This window comes from Gymnoscopelus braueri (genome assembly GCF_963280865.1).
Source record: "Gymnoscopelus braueri genome assembly, chromosome: 1".
NCBI lineage: Eukaryota > Metazoa > Chordata > Actinopteri > Myctophiformes > Myctophidae > Gymnoscopelus > Gymnoscopelus braueri.
In genome coordinates, this window is record NC_137603.1 from 56,149,209 (window position 1) to 56,171,304 (window position 22,096).

The following is a 22,096-nucleotide window of genomic DNA, read 5'->3' on the forward strand; positions in this document are numbered from 1 at the left end:
ATTCTCTAATTGTGTAGACTTCATGTAAATTAAGTAATGCAGATGTTTAACAATAATTTAACTCTGGTTTCATTTTACACTCTCAGTACGTCAAGAGTCAAAGATCTATAAGGGTCCACTTGGTTACCGACTCTCCATCATTTAGCTGGGGACCACCTGGAACCCCCTCAAGGACCACTGGGGGTCCCGACCCACAGGTTGAGAACCGCTGGGTTAGAGGATTGGTAGAACAACGAGGCAGACTTGTTGACTCACTATTTGTGCAGCTCCGTCGCTCTCAATCACAACGCGGAGCTGTCCGTCGGTAGCGGTGCTGAAACCATACCTGACCAGAGAGAAGGATCGACGCGTAGTTGGAATAAAACTTTCCTTCCTAACCCGTTTTCTCCCCCGCTTCTTAATTCCTCTTTTCTTTCCCATCAAGAAGCGTTTGAACAGCGCGTGTTCTTTGTACTTTCTAACCAAAGAAGTAGAACATCACTCTCTCTCTCGGTCGGATCTCTGTGATCACCGGATCTCTCTGTGATCCGCGCTCCTGTATCCAAGACAAGAACGCGTCTTCCCGGAGATCAGTGTTCATTTTGACAGCAAATTCTGATTTCGACTGAATATCAAAATTATAGTCTTAGTCTTGGTCAACAAAAGTAACACTGCTGTGATCACCGCCGCGCTCCCGTATCCAAGGCAAGAGCGCGTCTTCCCAGAGGTTTCAACTTTTCACCTGGGCCAAGTGAGACCAAGTGATCTCCACAAGGCTCAGAAGAATGGCTTTCATGGTCAAACAGATGGTGGGCGGACAGCTGAAGAACCTGACGGGAGGAGGAACGGAGGACAAACCCGCGGAGGAGAAAACTGAAGCCGGCGCGGCGGGAATGACCGAGGAGGAGTTTGAACAATACAAGGAGCAGTTGGAAGAGGAGAAGTAAGGAGAATTCATTTAGGCTTTAATATCAAATATAGTCGGAATGAATCTGTGTCGGAATAAAAAAAAAAGAAAGAATGTTGGCGTTTAGAATAATGTGTAGTAGTGTAAAGGTGTTGTTGTGTAGTCCAGTGGTTCTCAACCTGTGGTCGGGTCCCCAAGTGATTTTTTTTGTGGGGGGGGGGGCTTGTAGATCTGCTATTTTCACAATATTTATCTGTGGAACCGATAATTGAATGCCTCAACTCCTACAATTCCAAGTGCTTATCAGGGAGGAGGGAGGGGGGGGTCCCCAGTTCAAATATGATTATTTTGGGGGGGTCACGTCACGGCCTGAAAAGGTTGAGAACCACTGATTTAGAATATTGTGTCGTGTAAAGGTGTTGTAGTCCAGTTTGTAAAGCTGTAATTTAAATCTGATGCGTAAAGTAGTGCCATGCGCTACTTTACGCATCAGTGCAACGGGCGGCTCACATCTGCTCCTCGCCCCGGGATCTCTTCTCTCCCTGGTAAATAATGTAGGACAGCAACTACCCAAGGGAATTTGTACTGGGAATTATTTATCTCGGCAGGAACTGAAATTGAAATTAATTTCGGAAAAGCCTACACACTGATGTTTGTAGCAGGGGTGGACACTGGCCAAGCTTTTTGGATCAATGCAGTCTCACAAAAGAAAGCCATATTTGGGGGGGGGGGGGGGGGGGGGCAAAAGTCACAATATGACTTTTGGGCAATATATTATTTATGATCCTATTGGGACATAACTCGGATGCTGCGGGACATAACTCGGACGCTCAGTGCGGTGACTCTCGCCTAAGAACGCTCGTGGCTCAAGTCTGCTTGAGACTGCATGCCTCCGACTTTTTAACCGTTTTGTTGTCAGATTGTCAAAACGCTGAGAACTGGATTTCTGCATTTGCTAATGTGTAAATCCCTAAAAGTCAACATGTGCCTTATTTCCCCCCCCCTTCAAGACACATGTTGACGTTTGGTCACCAAGTCACTTTTCACTTTTACATCTTATTATAGACTGCTAATAATACAAAGTCAATACTTTAATAATAAAACCCAGCAAAGAATGAGTCAATGATGTAATATGAATAATAAATAAATTCTGAGTCTGACTATCTGGGGTGAAAGTTGTTTTATGCTCAAACAATAATGATTAATAATGGTTGTTTTTGGTGAACTGAACTGATCACCTCAATAGCCAGTTTCTGATCTGATCACCTTGCCAAATGTTAACGCTGATTCATGAATACTCTGGAGGTTTCTTCCTTCCACATTGTGCACGTCCCTTGTGATGTTCGTCTCCAGAGGACCGTGGTGTTACATATTAAAAGTGACATTTGCAGCAACAAGGTCATTTGGTTAACAGAGAGTTCACACACGAGACAACACCTCACAATCAATTAGTATGACGGCTCCCTCGGTGCGGTGCGCTCCCCCACCGGCCAAATCAGATGTTCACTCTCCTGCTCACGGAATAAGCATCCGCGATTCCCCAGCCCATGCAGCCCCGACCAGATCAACTGTTCTTTTGTATTTGCTGTGGGGAGAGAATTTAATGCACATAGAGTATTTGGGACATAAGAGATTTGGTGGTGTTGTTTTTCTTTTTTTCTTGTTCTTTTTTTTTTAACTATTTCTTTCAGTAGAGTAGGCAATCTAGGCATGGCAATCCACTCACTCCCCTTAGTCATGTTGCCATCTTCAGACACTATGGAAAACAGACAGACAGACAGACAGACAGACAGACAGACAGAGAGAGGTGTAGAGGCAGCATGGGTACATGTGGATTTTATACCCAAGCCAATTACTAAACTCTGACAATGTGTTCATGCCTTTGCTTAAGTTGATTGTTTTTCAGTCGCCACTGTTCCATACAGTTGCCTTTCAGGAGGTCAAAAGATGGGGCTGCTGCTAACCTGGATAATTAGCATATCGTCAGTGTCCAGCCGGGACCAGCTAACTCCATTTTCATTTATTTATTTATTTTTCATAAATCAACGCTATTGTACCCCCTCTACATCTGTGTAATTTTTTTTTTAATAATAACATATGAAAAGTATTAAAAAGCGCCTCTGACGAAAACTCCTAACTCCATTGGACCCTCAAACTGTCCGTCAAAAACAAACAACTCCCCCCTCCTCTTAGGCTCTCAGAGAAGCTCTGCTCTGTATGAGGCAGACAGGGAGAAGATTTTTCAATGCTTTTGGGAGAACATAAACTGGGAAGAGAAGAGAATGTATGTGCAAGGTTTGATAGATTGACACCCCAGTAAAGAGGAGAAGGGTGTCTTCACAAAGGTCATCTGCTCGTGTTTTCTTTTTAAATGTTAATGGACAGAGAATGAGTGTGTGCAGGAGTTTGTTTCAAACATCTCCAAGAGCTCAAGGAGATCATGCCAAAAGACTTTCACAGCTTTTATGACAATCTAAAGCACTAAGAAACACCCACCACACACACGCAACACACAACACACAACAGTGTGATAATAAAATGTTGATAGGTATATGATAGGTAAATTCAACTGTGGTTGTTATTGTTAGTGCAGTAGGCTACAGATTTGATAGGCTATAGATTCTATTTTTCATGAATGTATTTTGTATTTATATGCTATTTATTTATTGTTGCTATTGTAGATGTTGTTAAATACATGATTGAGTATTGAGGCAGAATTGTTTGTTGCACTCAACTGTAGAAGAACAACAGTGGTAACAGTTAGATCCATGGTTGTTTACAATGCATGTTAAAATAAAAGTTGTTTAAGTACAGAATTCAGCTTGATCTATACTTAGTATATGAGGATGGCGCTCACCATAAATAGCTGATCTCCAAGCTCACAATGCGTTGTGATGTGTTGTGAGCTTTGAGATCCATTGCCAGCTGTTCTTATCAATGATGGACAAAACCTCCTAACTCCACTTGCGCTGGATTTGTGTTTGGACAAAACTCCTAACTCCACTTGAGCTGGATTTGGGTAAAGTGGTGATAATATAATGACACATGCAAGTATCTGATAATATATAAAGTCACAATACCAAGTTTGATGAGGCAGTATTGCTTTGTTTTAAAAATATAAGGTTTTCTTCATTTTCAGAAAAATTGATATTTTGTTTTTCATTTCCTGAACAATTACCATTTTGGATTTAGCTGGTTCCGGCCGGACAGCAGAGATATACTATTTGCATTTAGTGCCTTTACCATTATTAGTTCCATGACGAAATTGTGGGCTACCCATCAGCCCCCCCCCCCCCCCCCCCCCCCCCCACACATGTTTGACACAGGGTGTAGAACCCATGACCCTGGGTGGTGCTGCCATGCTCCACCCATAATGGTCACAGAGGACGGAACCCTGGTGTCTTTATTTTGGGCACATTATAGGTGCAAATGTTTCGCGTAATGTTCGAAAATAGCAGATCTACAAGATCAGATCACACCGCCTCCACATGTTGTGAGCTTAGAGATCTGCTATTTTTGAAGACGAATTTAAAAGTGTTTGAAATGGTTTGGTGATATTTTAATAGGTTAAGTGGTTAAACTTAAACTATTACATAGAGAAGTAAACGTTGATCGAACCCTTGCAAGGTGCGGTGTGCTCCTCTTGTGGAGTGATGCGGGACTACGCGTGGCTCAGGAGGCAGAGAGCGGCCGCTTGGTTAACGGAAGGTTCCCTCTGGGTTAACTGTCGAAGTGTCCTTGAGCAAGACACCGTTAACCCCTGACTGCTCCAGATGAGCAGGTCGTTGGTGCAGTGCATGGTTTCCTCCACCATCGGTGTGTGAATGTGAGTGCATGTGAATGGGAGAACATGAAGTACTTTGGAGAAAGGCGTTGTATAAATGTGTCTGTTTATGAGGAACCTTATACTTAAATCAATCAATTATTGATGTCTCCCACATGGCCCTATCATGACCCCTTAGAAATGTACCATTATCTGTTAACACAGGGGGGCGTGCCCTCTCCCCCCTGATTGCACCCTGGGGTGCTGCCACATATGCCTGTATGCCACATACTCCAAATGTGATGGATGGAACAGGTGTTCCCTTTTGATCATCATTCAGGAATAGCTATTTGGTTAACCATTAAAACCCTCTACACTACATTAATACTTGGTTGACCGGGGTTGGCTCTGTACTTTTCCTCCCCTCTACACCAAATCTCTTTGCCGAACATAGCAGATTTTGGTCAAAATGTCAAAGAAATTAATTGACATTTGTTCTACTGGGGGGGGATTGGTATTGTGTATGAGACACAGAAAATACAGTGGTGGAAAGTAACCAAGTACATTTACTCAAGTACAGTACTTAAGTACAATTCTGAGGTATTTTTACTTTACTGGATTATTTGTAATTTTCAGTACTTTTACTTCTACTCCATCTCAGAGGCAAATGTTGTACTTTTACGCCACTACAATTATTAGAAATCTTTAGTTACTAGTTACTTTGTAGATTTTGATTATTAATACAACACATACATTGACCACTTCAGCCCTATATATACATTTCGGCCATTTGAAAATAGCCGCAAAAAAATAGCCACAATGCGTCGCATCGCAACGCATTGTGAGCTTGTAGATCTGCTATTTTCTTATGATTTTTTATACATTTGAAAACTTGTGAAATGGGACATTCTGCATAATGAGTACTTTCTACTTTTGGTACTTTAAGTACATTTTGATACCAATACTTCAGTACTTTTACTCAAGTAAATTTTGAATTCCGGACTTTTGCTTGTAACAGAGTATTTCTACATTGCAGTATTGTTACTTTTACTTAAGTAAAACAAAAGAGTACTTTTTCCACCACTGGTCCATGGTAAACATTGATGTATTGTCCATAGTCGCATAACACAATATAAACAATTATTTTAGTGGTTAATAGTGACATGATGGACCACATAAAAAAATAAGCAGGATACACTATGCTATTTGTATATAAGTCTCTGGTCTAATGTTACAGTTCTATACCTACAGGCCACAGCGTGACCTCATACACAACAACATCATCACCATACCATGACCTTCGGCGGTGGTGAATTATTAGACACATCATACATCACTGAGGGACGGAAGCTGCACTCATTAAAGTAGAAATGGAAGGTTGGGCGATGGGCCTGTTCACAGTGGCATGTCACACAGAGAGCCATTTTATCACATTTAGCACCCAGCCACGGTGACAAACTGTGGCCACAGTGACATCTGATGCCCTTGGAGAGGTCGAGAGAAGGAAGAGGACAATAAGGCAGGCAGGCAGAGCTATTTGAGGCCGCCGCCGCCGCCAGTTGAAGATTGTTTATTTCCTGTTGATAGCGTTGTGAAACTCTGTGCTGGTGTGGACAGCATCGTGAATACTATATTTAACCCATTAAGACCGGGAACGCATCTGTGTGCCATTTCAAGATTTCTTTGGCTCTTCAAAAATAGCACATCTACAAGCTCATAGCGCGGCACCGAGTGCCGCGCTATGAGCTTGTAGATCAGCTTTTTTTTTTTTAAATCATGAACATTTTTGCAAATCTTTGAATATATATATATATTTTTAAGCGAACATTTGAAACTCAAATCTTTGCTTCTGGGGGGTCCCTGGAACAACATATTTTGAGATGGGGGGGGTCCGCGGCCAAACACATATCATTTTGGCTGGTCCTTGAAATGCAAAAGGTTTGTGGACCACTGATATTATAGCAACATACGTTTAAAAAAAATTACTGTTGGGATTTAGAAGACATTTGTAGAATCCCCCAGAAGCAAAGACTTGAGTTACAAATGTTCGCTTGAAAAATATATATCTATATCTATATCTATATATATTCAAAGATTTGCACACATTTTCACAACTTATTTTCAAGAGCTTGTAGATATGCTATTTTTGAATAGCCAAATAAATCTAAAATGACACAGATGCGTTCCCGGATTGAATGGGTTAAAAAGATAACAAAGCAAATGACCTTCCACTATGTTGACATGCTTTGGGTACAAACGCTCCCCACGGTCTTACAGTACGCCGCCCCCTCTGGACCGTATTCAAATTAAGCTGTTGACTTGATAGCTCCAGTCGTTTAATGTCACCCCTGTGGTTTCTCCCAGCTCTGTTTTGGATAAACGCTATCTCATCTTTTTGATGTTAATACGTTATGTAATAATCACGCAGTCTGGGCTCTTTGTGTCATTGATTGACTGTAATCACTTTCATGGCTGTTATTATTAAGTCTATGTTTAGCCCACAGGGCTCCTTGAAGCAGGCTCCTTTCAATGCCTTCTCATGGCTTCTATGGTGCAGGCACCATTTAATGAGGGAAGATTTCATTATGGACAATTAAGAAGTGCCCTACTAACATTTGAGTGAGATTGACTTGGAGAGGAGCGTGCCAGCAGTCTGCCCTCTGCTGGAGGCATCACATGGCTGTTTAGACTAGGAGCAGACAACAATATCCTCATTGGGTCGATGTAATTTAGACATTGTAAAATGTATACTTTTTTACTAATCTATTGGAAAAGATGGAGGCCAATGAAATATGAGCGATGCATTTCAATGTGTATGATATATTAGCCTCAGTCTGTTGACATACTGTATATTTATTGATGTGATAATGTCCCTATATCAACAAACATTTCCAGGCAGACCAATAACAGAAAACAGAAAAAAGTTTTGAGCCATGAGGGGCTCCGGTTACCCATATGGGGATTAAGTGGTTAAATATTGCAACTATAGACAGAAAGAGGAGTGTCATCATCATCAAAGCCACATAGTTATGTTAAAATAAAAACAGTAAGTCACACATCATAATAGATGCATAGGGACTGATATAGGAAAATGGGCAATAAGAGTTTTTAAGTTCCTTTCCTTTGTGGAAAACAATAATATACTCCTGGCATGAACTTAAAAAAAAAAGGATCCAAAGCATGTTGTTCAGTTAAATGTTTAAAAAGCCTTGATTGCAGTATGGCTTTGGAAAACGCATTTCAGCTCAAAGAGCCTTCATCAGGGCCCACGAAGCACTCTTACATTACTTAACCACTTGAACCCCAGAATCCACATTCTGGGGGGAACATTAGCCAAAAATAGCCGCTCTACAAGCTCACAGTGGGTCACAACGCAAAAAGCTTGTAGATCGGCTATTTTTGCCGAAGAGATTTGGTGTAGAGTACCAAGCACAGTTGCAACTCAGGTCCGTTTTACTAAGTATAGAGGGTTAAAGGAGTAGTTCACCCAAAAAAACACTTATTTTCTATCAATTACACACCCCATGAAACCATGAATTCATGAGTTTTAGTTTTTGTCGCATTCCTGAGCCAATAATTTGATGACCGGCAGAAAGATGCTAATGTCTCCGGTAGCCGGCGCCGGTCATCAAATTATTGGCTTAGGAATGCGACAAAACAAAAAAAATCTCTATGAATTCAAGTCTCCATGGGGTGACTAATCGATAGAGAAAAAGTCATTTTGGGGGTGAACTATCCCTTTAAAGTGAGTGGACCCTGATGAAGGCTCATCTATTGATTGATTGAATACTTTATTTTAACAGTTTAAAAGTACAGATGTAAAGTTATACAACAATGCTAAAAGGATAACACAAAAAGCCCTGAGGGCAGGGGCTTGTTTCCATTGTGGTCCTGTGTATTCAATTCATCAAGACATATAAAGACTATAAACTAATAGCCAGACAACTATTCCACAATCACAATGATGTATGACCGGTCTGGAGGCATTTGAAAATTGTTGGAGGCAACTGTCTGGCCATGCGAGAGAGTCTATATAAAGACACACAATACTATACAAGAGATCATCAATATTAAGAGCAATACAAGTGTATTTACAGAAACACACTGGGGGGGTTATTCATCTCAAACGTGTGACCTGATTCCAGCTGCTATAACTACGGACCAACCAGTAGATCTAGGTAAATCACTTGATTATTCTTCCAACTGGAAACATCTACTGAATAGATCGACTACCCTCACAGCAACATTAAATAACAACAACAACTCTACAACGCCATGTTGTAGAGTTGTTGTTGTGGAAGTACTCAGATATTTTACTTAAGTAAAAGTAGCAATACCACAATATAAAAATACTTTGTTACATGTAAAAGGCCTGTGTTCACAATGTTACTTGAGTAAAAGTACAAAATTATTGGCATAAAAATATACTTAAAGTACCAAAAGTTAAAACGACTAAAATGTTTGAAAATAGCAGATCTACAAGCTCACAACGCGAGTACGCAGAAATACCTTGAAACTGATCTTATGCCTATACTGTAGCTTGCATGATCATACGTAGAGGTTTGGTAACTAACGGCGTTAGTGGAGCATGTGAGTGGAGGCTGCGAAGGTTATCTAGGTCACACGTGTTTATCAACGTGGGGTCCATGGACCTCCAGGGGCCCTTGAGCGTGTCCAGAGGGTCCCCCATCAGCTGAATGATTGATGGTTATTCTTTGTACACTCTCAGAGTTAAATGACCACCGAGGATTTTACAGTGTAGATTGGGGATAATAAGAAAATGCGGGGGTTCATGGCCTGATGCATATCGGAACGGGGGTCCCGATCTAGGTCTGCTCGCTGCAGGGCACAGAGTGGTGTCATTCTAGGCTGTTTTGAGTCTGCTGTTTGCAGACTATTGGCTCTATCTACGTCTCAGCGGACTGAACATTCTGAGCACTGAACCAACAGCAGGCTACATCTGGGGATTCAGGGAGCAGTAGCACAGCATTATCTGACATTAAACGCTGCTGTTTATTCACCTCATGCTGACCTACTACACGTAAAAATCCTCTGTTCATTCAACTCTTTGGGTAAAAATGTCATTTACAGATCCATTTGTTTCCATATTTGTTTTTTTTAAACAATTTTTTACAATTTCAAAGGGTAATTGGCACTGACGTAGATCAGGGCAAAACTGTGAATGTGGTGATGTTAGGCTTCCTGTGTTGCTTTATAGGGGCTAATATTGTTTGAATGCGAGATGAGACCCAAATTCAGTGGATTTCACGATGGTGTGGTTAGTCTTGTACTGTGGGTCACTGAGTGAGCAAACTCACCTTGATGGTGGGTGAGTGTCTCATTAAAGCTGGGTTAAGTGATGTGTTTTGTAAAAGCAGTGGTGTAAAGTACATTTACTCAAGTACTGTACTTAAGTACAATTTTGAGGTATTTTTACTTTACTTGAGCATTTCCAATTTCCAATACTTTTACTTCTACTCTACATCTCAGAGGCAAATATTGTACTTTTACTCCACTACAATAATTTGAAAACTTTAGTTACTAGTTACTTTTCAGATATAAATTATGATATTGCGAAACACACATTAACCACTTTAGCCCTGTTTTATACATAGGCAATTTGAAAATAGCCTATCTACAAGCTCACAAAACTTGTGAGCTTGTAGATCTGCTATTTTCAAACATTTTAGTACTTTTACTTTTGGTTCTTTAAGTACATTTTGATGCCAATACTTTTGTACTTTTAATCAAGTAAATTTAGAATTCTGGACTTTTACTTGTAACGGAGTACTTCTACATTGCCGTATTGATACTTTTACTTAAAGGGATATTTCACTTTAAAAAAACTTTTGGTCATTTTATCGTCTACTCAGGCTTTTGTGAGCCCCCCAGACCGTTTTTAAGTTGCTTGATTCAGTATTTAGATATTTGATAATCATTTTATCAGACATTTATACGCCCCCTTCCTATACAAACCCATTATAACTCAATTTTTAACATGTTAGATTCATCAAAAACACCCGTCCTTGGTTCTGCTGACTCACCCTGCCCTCCTAATACGTGAAGGGGCCGTGTTTTTTTTATTACCTTTTTCATTTATTTAATTTAAAAATGTTATTGTATTACATTTTTTTCATTTTAATTTGTTTTTATTAAAAATAAATGAAAAAGGTAATCGAAAAAACACGGCCCCCTCGCGTATTAGGAGGGCAGGGTGAGTCACCAGAACCAAGGACGGGTGTTTTTGATGAATCTAACATGTTAAAAATGGAGTTTGAAGTTATAATGGGTTTGCATAGGAAGGGGGCGTGTCTGATAAAAATGATTATCAAATATCTAAATACTGAATCAAGCAACTTAAAAACGTTCTGGGGGCTCACAAAAGCCTGAGTAGATGATAAAATGACCAAAAGTTTTTTTTAAAGTGAAATATCCCTTTAAGTAAAGAATTTGAGTACCTTTCCACCACTGTGTAAAAGCAGAAAATAATTGTTTTGCTGAGAATTTAAAACTCTATATTCCGATATTCCATAATAATTGATATAGAGTGATTGTCCAGTAACAGGCATACAGTCTCTCCAACCCTTTAGTAAACAGATACTTTAATTTTCAGGTCAGAATACCAATTTTATGAGAGAACTCATAGAGGATACAGGATAGTAACATAACCCAAAAAATAGCAGACAATATTGGAACTGGAACACTAAAATCTAAGCTGATGGATGTTCTTTGTGGCGTTCTCTCCCTCCTGATTGGATAAAAATGGTATCCAGACCTGGAAATATATTTTCTGTTAGTTAGACCCCTGTTCTAAACGCTCTATAACAATGATTACTATCGGAATACAGAGCTATTTAACACTTATTTTAACCAAAGAATATTAATTACACCACCTTTAATGCCCGACTTTAAATATAGTGGATAGTTGAGAATCAAGACTTAATATCGTCTCTGTCTGGTGGAAACCTCATATGTCCAAAACTGTTACTTTTCAAGATTCAAATTCAACAATAACAGATCCACAAGCTCGCGCCCCGTTTTGAGCTTGTAGATCTGTAATTTTGGATACTTTTGTGTTACGCTGTAGTATGATGAAGTAGGGCGTTAATTTACGAAAAAACACAAAAAAGTTAAAACTTGGAGACAAGAGGTTTTTGCCCCAACAACGATATACTTTATGGTAGAGGCTAATTCTCAAATTAAATATAAGTGTGGGTTGGAACTGAAGGAGTCACTGTGTTGACAATTAAATCCTTCTTATCTCCACAGAGGTGTACAGTTAATTGAAGGCAGCATTAGCTAAGAGGCTTCAGTTAGAAGCTGAGATTATCTGTTTGTATGTCCAGAAGCATCTCCAGTATTCAGCTGAATTATAATCTCCCTCCTTCCCCCCAGGCAGGAACGAGAAGCTAACTTTGCCCAGAAGAAGGCTGAGCGAGCGACAGTTCGAAGTCATTTCCGGGATAAATACAGACTACCAAAGGTAAATAAATGCACAACTGATTTTGCTGTATAACCATTGAAAACCAACAGTTCGGGGGCACGGTGGCGCAGTCGGTAGCGCTGTCGCCTCACAGCTAGAAGGTCCTGGGGTTCGATTCCCGCCGGGGACGCTGTGGGCGTGTCTTCTCCTCCGCGTCATCAGCGCCCATACCGGGTTGGCGATAGGGCCTACTCTGTGGAGTTAGCATGTTCTCCCCGTGTCTCCTAGTTAATACCCTCACAAAAACATGTAGTAATCCTGGTCGCCTCCCCCATGACAGCCGGGGCGCCTGATGGAGGGGAAGGGAACTGGTTGGAATAACGTGTTCCTTCCACTCGCTACGTCCTACCGGGGAAACTCCCCCCTGTCAGGTGACAAGAAGGTCAGTTGGCTCTCATGCATTGAAGGAGGCATGAGTTCGGCCCTGGGCTCCCTAGGCTAGTGGGGTGAGTGTAGCGCCAAGGATCACGAAAATTGGCACCGGGTGAAAAAAGGGTTACAAAATCGTGGGATAAAAGTTTAGGGGAAAAAAAGAAAAGCAACAGTTCTTGTTTATCGGTAGAACAATGAAAACGAAAGAAAATTATACTCTTTCTTTTTTATATCAGTGTTACAATATATTATCATTGAAATGTCGTCAGTTATTTGGGGGCCCACAGGCAACATCCTCACGGACCACCCAGTGGGCCCCGGCCCACAGGTTGGGACTCGCTGACCTAGATATTACAGTAAGCGGGTTCATCTTAGTGTGCAGATGTCTTCTCTACTACGCCTGTTAACAGAGGGGGAAAAGATGCATTTATATTTACCACTTCTTCCCCACTGTGGCTTTTTTCCCCCAGAGCTTTTTCCCTGACAGATTGTGTGTCCGTGTTGTTTCTAGTGTTGTTTGTATGCATTTACATATCTATATCTGTGTGTTTGAGTTCATGTAATTGTATGCATTTATCTACTTTTGTGTGTGTGTGTGTGTGTGTGTGTGTGTGTGTGTGTGTGTGTGTGCACACGTGTGTGTGTGTGTGTGTGCGCGTGTGTGTGTGTGTGTGTGTGTGTGTGCGCGTGCGTGCACGTGTGTGTGCGCGTGCGTGCACGTGTGTGTGCGTGCGCGTCTCAGAACGAGTTAGACGAGGGCCAGATCCAGGCGGCCGGAGATGACGTGAGCCTGCCCACAGAGCTGGCGAAGATGATTGCAGAGGACAACCAGGAGGAGGAGAGCAAGTCCTCGGTTCTGGGCCAGCTGACCAGCATCCAGAATGTGGACATGGACCAGCTGAAGGACAAGGCCCAGGCCACCCTGGAAGACCTCAAAAAGCAGACGGAAAACTGCAGCCTCATGTGATCTGGCCAAACTCTTAAGGGTTTCATTTATACAATCACAAAGATAACGAAAAAAAAAGAAAAGAAAAAAGAAGTATTTTACGGCTGAAAAACAGTGTCGAGACTTTTTCAGTTGGAAATATGTCATTTCTTTTGTTGAGCAACAATTATCTACACTGTTGTGCAACAGAGTATAGGCTATAGCCTTTCATTTTGAGTCCCCACCTCCTGCCAACCTTCTCTTCTCCTGTTCCCTCTCTCTCTGTCTCTATCTCTCTCTCTCTCTCTCTCTCTCTCTCTCTCTCTCTCTCTCTCTCTCTCTCTCTCTCTCTCTCTCTCTCTCTCACACATGATGTTAGGACGCATAGATCAGTGGTTCTCAAAGTGGGGTCCGGATAGCCCCCCAGGGGTCCTTGAGGGGGTTCCAGGGGGTCCCCAGTCAAATGATTGATAGTCAGGACCAAATGGACCCTTATGGGTCTGTAACTCTGAGAGAGTACAAATGGAACCAAATGCATTTGGTTCCATTTGTACTCTCTCAGAGTTAGATTAACATTAAATGATTTTTACAGTGTATATTGGGTTCCCAGAGATACAAATGCCATCACATGGGGGTCTGTGAAATTAAAATGGTTCGGAATGAATCACTGCTATAGCCTCTTTTGGGGGTCCCTGGCATGTCTTTTCAAATGGGGGTCCGTCCGTGGGGGGTCCTTGGCACGGAAACGTTTGAGAACCACTGGCATCGATGGTCTACAGCAGAAGTGTCCAATCATCATTGTGTCATGGTGGAAGACCGATAGTATGCACGTTTGCCTGCTAACCAAACAGTACACCAGCAGATTTCATCCATGAGTTCTCCCCCCCTCTAGTGGAAGGTGATCTAATTAGTCCAAACCAGCTGGTGTGATGTCTAGTTGGGAGTGAAATGTTGTGTACTGTTGGCTCTGCTGGGCACAATGCTGGACATCACTGCCCTGCAGTATTAAAATATACAAATCCTGAGTGTACAAATGCAACCCAGTATAGCCAGAGAAGAAACGTTTCTGCAAACCACTGATAAGTTGCATCTCAACATGTTACTGTTACTAGGATTGAGACGTTTTGGGTTAAAAAAAAATAATGACCACCTTCAACAGTATCTAACAAGTATTTAGTGATTTGCAGAAACAAATGTTTCAGTAAATGTGGGGAGATGGGGAAATGCACATATGGTTAAGTATACATAGTTATATAGTCATAGTTATTTCCATGAAGGGAATAATAAGGGGTGTGAAAGTTTTTTCCACAATGCCGAAAAACATGAAAAGTACACTGCAAGTAAATGCACCAGTAGTACATTGAAATGTAAATGTTACCATCTTCCTCCATTTAAACAAAAATTCAAATGTACATGCTTTGTATGTAATACAAGTCACATGCCAAAGTTTCTGTCGAACACATTCCAACCTATACGTGAAGGATGTGGCACAATACAGAGCATGTCCAATTGTGAAATTTCTTCGGCCATCACCCATGCATTACAATGAATGCCTGGGCGATCGTTTGTTTATCACATACCCATATAGCCTTATCACAATGACAAGACGAAAATAACATTTAATCAATTAACAGCAGCCTTCGTTGTTCCGTCGTGTCGACATTCGAGCAAGCGGTGTCACTTGAGCTTGCACTGATTGGTCTACGGTCTGTCAAATCACCATCAATCATCACGTTATCGGATACGTATCACCCTCGCTGTCCTTTTATGACCCCCCCCCCCCCTCGCCCAGGGCAAATAAAGGCTGGGTATGTGTTAAATATCCAGGTGTATCTGTATAAGATGTACAGTACATGTAACTGTTTTTGCTGTTTATCTGTGCTACTGTTCCAACGGCAGGCCTTTTGTTCAGTCTGTGTTTAATCGACTCATTGGCTCTTGGATTGAACCATGGTATCGTTGCTGTCGGGCAGAAACCTTGTATCTCCATATTTCATGTTTTCTTTTGTAAATTAACCCATTTGGTCGTACAAGACTGTATCACAAAAGTAGGGGAAATAGATCTACAAGCTCACAAGTATTAAGAGAGCTTGTGACTAAATAATAACTACATATTTTTTTTCCCATTTCCTGAAAAGTAAGAGTTTTGGACAGGTTTCCGCCCGACAACGGCGAAATGACCTTTCAACTTTGTCTTCAGGCCTGTTTATGTCATTGACCTCCTATCTGTAGTGGTATCTTGTGCTGGTGGTTCGGTGTCATTTAGCCAGTATGATATGTCAAGTGGTGTCTTTGAAAAAATGTTGTCCTTTTGGCTGTCAGTGCTGCTCATTACGTTAAACGGCACACAGTCCTTTGAACATACGTACTGTATGTACTTGGTATATTCTGACCTGTCTTCTAGCAACGTTAATAGAAGCTGTGACAGAATGACGAGGACAAGGAGGACAAGGAGGCAGCTGTGTCATTTGTATTACATCCATATATTCACACTTTTTAGGGTTTCCTCTAGGGATGCACCGATAGGGAAATTCTTGGCCGATACCGATGTTTAAAATAACAACTTAGCCTAGTTTTTGGTGTTGTCATTTCCCCCTTTTGTGCCAGGGAAACAAATAAATCTTCATTCTAAAAAAAATAACTGTTCAGAATCTTCAGCTTGGTAGGCTGCAGATAACGAGCATACATAGCCAGAGCAAAATTGATGCTTATCAACAACAGATAAATATCGGCTACTGCCATCGGTGAATGTCAACTTTATTTGCCGATACCGATATCGACGGCAAATATCGTCCGATGCCGATATCGGTGCATCCCTAGTTTCCTCTGTAGGTTTCATGCAGCAGTGGTGCTTGAGGGGTTTCATCATCATTCATAACCCTTCGTGTTTCTGTTTCAGTTATGGTCTCAGTGCAGGTTTTGCGGCACTAAAAACCTTTTTTGGCATACTTTTATCGTTATATAATCAGAAAAGATAAACATTTTACTGTGCTGTTAGGGGTTTTACTCATTTTTACTCATTTTTCTTACAGCGGTGATACACCACTGCTATATGAACAACAGAAAAAACCCTTTGGCAATAGTTCATGTCTTGTGATAGTTCGCAAAGTCCGTATGTGACATGTAGAGTATTAAGAAAGGCAGGCAATCTTGCAATAAGTACTTATCTAATAATGAAAGCTACAATAACGTGTTTGTTAAGTGAGACCAAATGGTTGTGTGTGAGCTTGGTGTTCCAGAGCAAGCTGATATCTCTTTAATGAGTGTGTGTAACTTGAAGTTTATTTGTTTTGTTCAACGTTGCAGTGTGGGACACCGTGTTTCAGGTAATGGCTGCTAGGACACTGATTCACATGGTGGCTCTCATCTCTGGAAAGGTCTCTGTTATTTAAAAGCTGACAATTGTGAACCACAATAAACAGATTTTTATGATATATGTCCCCCCGGCTGTTTCCTTGCTATTGTTTTTGTGCAAAGAACAGTGGTGGAGAAAGTACTTCATTTTTTTACTTAAGTAAAAGTATCAATACTGCAATGTAGAAATACTATGTTAGAAGTAAAAGTCAAGAATTCAATATGTACTTAGTAAAAGTACACAAGTATTGGCATCAAAATGTACTTAAAAGTACCTAAAGTAAAAGTAGCAGAATGTCCCATTTCGAGTTTTTAAATGTATAAAAATCTTTTGAAAATAGCAGATCTACAAGCTCGTGTGAGCTTGTAGATCGGCTATTTTCAAATGGCCGAAATATATATAGGGCTGAAGTGGTTAATGTATGTTTTGTAATAATAATCAAAATCCTGAAAGTAACTAGTAACTAAAGTTTTCAAATAATTGTAGTGCAGTATTAGTAAAAGTACAATATTTTCCTCTGAGATGTAGTGGAGTAGAAGTAAAAGTGTTGACATTTGGAAATACTCCAGTGAAGTAAAAATCTAAATTGTACTTTACATTTGGTCCACGGCCAAATACATATCAATTTGGGGGTCCTTGACATGAAAACGTTTGAGAACCACAGGCTAGAAGGTAAATGGAAAACAAGTTAGACGAGGCTGACCACCGGGTGGAGACAAAAACACAATGACATCATCTGACAGCAACAGTGATGTTTTGATGCTGAAGTAGGCCAGCCTCATTACCTCATTATGACTGGTATTAATAGTGGAGAGAAATCACATTATGATTTATAAATCTTTAAAAAATACCAATAATTAAAAACGGATGAGTTGAAAACCAACATTAAGGCACCACACAATTGATAGACAGATAAAAAAGAAAGAAAAAGGCTACCATCAAAAACAAAAGCAAGTTATTGCTCACCCCTACACACACGCACACGCACACACACTCACTCACTCACTCACTCACTCACTCACTCACTCACACACACACACACACACACACAACTGAACTATGTTTTTATCAGTGGTGGAAAAAGTACTCAAATGTTTTACTTGAGTAAAAGTATCAATACTGCAATGTAGAAGTACTGTGTTACACGTAAAACTCTGGAATAAAAAATTTGAAAAGTGTTGGTATCAAAATGTACTTAAAGTACCAAAAGTAAATGTACTAAAATGTTTGAAAATAGCAGATCTACAAGCTCACAACGCGTCGCGATGCAACGCGTTGTGAGCTTGTAGATCGATTTACACAAGTACAGTACTTGAGTAAATGTACTTTGTTACTTTCCACCACTGTAAAATTAGTGAAATTTGACTTTGAGATACCAGGTCAGACGCATGTCTCCCAAATTCAGAGGAACTACTTGGAAGAAAAAAAAACTAATGGCACGGTCTCAGGGGGCCATGATGGCTGGAACTGCTTTGTAAAAAAAAAAAAAAGAAGAAGAAGAAAAAAAAATGCAGAACAGCCTGGGTTCTTTTTACCCCCAAATCAAGTTAGTTACCATCTCAATGGCAAGAGAGTCTGAGCTCTTGGTAGTTTTCAAGTGTGCTGTGAAAGGGGAGAGCTGTAAAATATATTGATGCTGAACCCTCACTCCATTGATAGGCCCCAGTGCGTGAACAATCTCCAGCTCCAGGGCAAAGACACTGGGGGTCTGGGGGCCACTGCATGGCCAATCTGACACAATTGGGGTGAAACGGGCCAGAAAACACCATTCTCTGCCATTCTCCTCTATCAATCGGGGCTTAAAACTCAGCAAAAGAGGAGGAGGGGAGTTTCTGGGGAGAGAGAGAGAGAGAGAGTTGTGACAATTAGTGAGAAGCATTTTTAGAGCGAAGCTTCATTCACTTCACTATCATAGCTAGAGGTTTTTCCCATCCATCGTCTGCTTAAACGCCTAAAAAGGAACAGATTTGTTTTTCTCCTGCTGAACATTTGGACCAGTGGGTTTGCAGATGTGAGCAGTTTTTTCAGTGGAATGCACATAGCAGCAGTGATGGAAGAAGTACTCAAATGTTTTACTTATAAGTAAAAGTATCAATACCCTATTATTGTAGTTATATTATCTATTTGTTACAAACCTAGAACTATTATCTGTCTGTTACAAGTAGACTACAAGTTCGGTATTCAAAATGTACTTGAGTAAGAGTAGGCCTACAAAAGTATTGGCATTAATATATACTTCAAGTACCAAAAGTAAAAGTACTCATTTTGCTGACAAGGGTCCCATTACACAAGTTTTCACAATGTATAAACATCCTTTGAAAATAGCAGATCTACAAGCTCACAACGCATCACGTGTTGTGAGCTTGTAGATCTGCTATGTATAAATGTATATAGGATTGAAGAGGTTAATACTGTTTTGTAATAATAATCAAAATCTAACTAGTAACTAAAGTTTTCAAATAATTTTAGTGGAGTAAAAATGTAATATTTACCTCTGAGATGTAGTAGAATGAGTTGAAGAAAAAGTAATGAAAACTGGAAATACTCCAGCATAAGTAAAAAAAAAAAACTTCAAAATTGTACTTAAGTAAGTGCAGTACTTGAGTAAATATACTTAGTTACTTTACACCATTGCATAGCAGCACATGCATGTGTGTTGCAGGCAGCACACAGCACACTTCACCAAATCCCCATGGCTGTGCGTTGTTTTGCAATAAGACAAGAGGAGAGACACAGACAGTAGAAGGACCACACAGATCGCAGCTTGGTAAAAAACATTTTTTATAAACACCAGCATTTATCTGATCATATTCGTCCCTGTGTTTTTGCAAACTTGTTGTGTTGCTACAGACATGAAATGGGTCCCACGGTTGAACTAGAGCTGCTGTTCCTCTGCCTCTTCAATGACGACCAACAGCGTTGCCAGGTGTTGAGAGAGAAACAAGCAACTAGGTCTATTAAAACAAGTCCAAAAGAAGCAACTAGGACATGAGCACTTTAAACCTATATACTGTATACCAGGGGTAAACGTCAACGTTTTCAGGCCAAGGACCCCCTGAGAGAGAGATGACCCCCATATTGTATACAATTGTGTTTCAGATGATTTTTTTGTTTTTACTTAGTCTGCTCTTTTTTCCCTCTACACCTATACCTCTTTGCGCAAGGCGTTGAGAGCTTGTAGATATGCTATGTTATGCTAATGTTCCCCTCAGAAAAGGAATTCTAGGGTTCAAGTGATTAATGTAAAAAAGCTAAATTCTATCACACAAAGATTTGGCAGACCCCCTATAGTAGCTCTGAGGACCCCCTAGGCAGACCTGCTTCCATGTCTTTCTAAATACAGTACTTCAATCAAATCAAACCTCTAAATCACTTATTTCTAGTAGCCCTATGACTCATGGGGTTACACACAGACTAACATACACATAGCAATGATTACTCCCCATACCACTTTGATTCTGGCACACTCATTGATTGATTGATTAATTTGATTGACTACTTTATTTAGAAGTGTGCTGAAAAAACCCACATGAAAGTACAGTTGAAATAATACAAGGTCAATAAAAAGGCCCAAGAAAGCCATTGGCTTGTTTCAATTGGGGTCCTTTTGTACTCAATTCATAGTGACTCAAACTCCCAAAATCCACCAGCATACTGGACCCCCCAGACCTCCCGCTTGGGGGCATGGTCAGTATGACCCCCACCCCCCTAGAAAAAAAATATCCTGTTTTCTGACGGTCTGAGGTTGGCAGGTATGGTATACATTGAAAATAGCCGATCTACAAACTCTTGAAATAAAATGTGGAATAATTTGTAAGATTAAGATTAAGATTAAGAGATAACAACACAAATCTGGTTCGGGGCTCCCAGACACAAAACTTTTTCAGATGGGGGTTAGGGACAAATACATACAGTAGTAAACAAATTGAAGGTAAAAAAAACCTTTAGGTCTTAGTCTATAGGACCTGGCTAAGATATGTATGCACTTCATTTAGGAGAGAATATCTCAACTGTTCTTGGCTAATATGACCCCAGGGAACAACTTAGGAACTGTGACTAATTCTCTATCCGGGACGAAATACCCGAAAATGACCACGCCCTTTTTAAAATGACCATAACCGGTGCACTACTTCCAACATGGCTCTATCTGCTAAACCGTTGGAGCTACAGATTTACTGAGGTGCTCAAAATGTTCAGAATACTTATGTTTAGGGAAACATAGTAAAGTGTAATATTTCTAATTTGATATTTTATGACAGAACAGCTAAAAAACACAAAAGAAACTGCCAACATATTACAGTCCAGGGCTATAGGAATAATTTTGTGTGAATCAGTCTAGAAGCACCTAAATTGGTGTAACCCAGGGCATGCTCTAATGATTTAGCAAGGGTACCTGAGCCATTAACGCTCTGGGTCATCATTGTGGCCAAATCCAATATGGCCACCACCTGAAAAAGGTTTTGGCTAAAGCTTTTGAACCAGATGAGCTATAAATGAGCAAACTTGGTGTCTAAATCATGTTTTTTGACAATTAGAAACATGTTGGAATGCTTATCTTTATGACTGGGTGTGGCTGGACCTCAATTTTGCATATTTCAAAGAAAGAAATGGAGGATGGCGCAAGCTTTACTGGCGTCTGCAAGATGGGTCCAGTACGGTTCCCAGGTTCTGACATGCTGAATCAGTGCAGCTTAGGTGGAAGGAAGGTTCTCAAGGGACCTGGTACCATTTGACCAACATCAGCCTTCCCTGATATGGGAAAAGGAGTGCAGGTATCTCAAAGAAACTCTGGTCACCCTTACTTTGGAGCCTGAAAAGATCGACTTTCCATGTCCAAAGATTGGAGTATATGGTCATCATCATATACTGTACGGCAAGAGCCGTGGTGGCCACAGCAGAGTAGATGAATCCTGACAGTGGCTTTTCTCAGTCCCTCAAGAACATTCCTCCCACCCAAGCTGCACTGATTTAGCATGTAAAAACTGCTGCAGAAATGTTACACTTTACTATGTTTCCCTAAACATAAGTATTCTGAACATTTTGAGCACCTCAGTAAATCTGTAGCTCCAACGGTTTAGCAGATAGAGCCATGTTGGAAGTAGTGCACCGGTTATGGTCATTTTCCTAAGTTGTTCCCTGGGGTCATATTAGCCAAGAACAGTTGAGATATTCTCTCCTAAATGAAGTGCATACATATCTTAGCCAGGTCCTAGACTATCTGAACTCGGTAAAATCTGCACCTGGCTCGCTTATAGCAAACCATCATTACACCTGGGAAAAACTGAATTCATTCTATTTGGGTCCAAAATAAA

General features: G+C 40.6%; 1 protein-coding gene across 1 annotated transcript; it reads left to right on the forward strand.

Moving 5' to 3' along the window:
- Positions 1–764: 764 nt before the first annotated feature.
- cplx3b (complexin 3b) lies at positions 765–13,573 on the forward strand (the record flags this gene model as incomplete). The annotated part of the gene is made up of 3 exons (XM_080425026.1): positions 765–922; positions 12,045–12,132; positions 13,247–13,573. The coding sequence occupies 3 exons, from the start codon at positions 765–767 to the stop codon at positions 13,469–13,471; spliced, it is 471 nt and encodes a 156-aa protein (XP_080281152.1). The 3' UTR covers positions 13,472–13,573.
- Between the last annotated feature and the right edge of the window lie 8,523 nt (positions 13,574–22,096).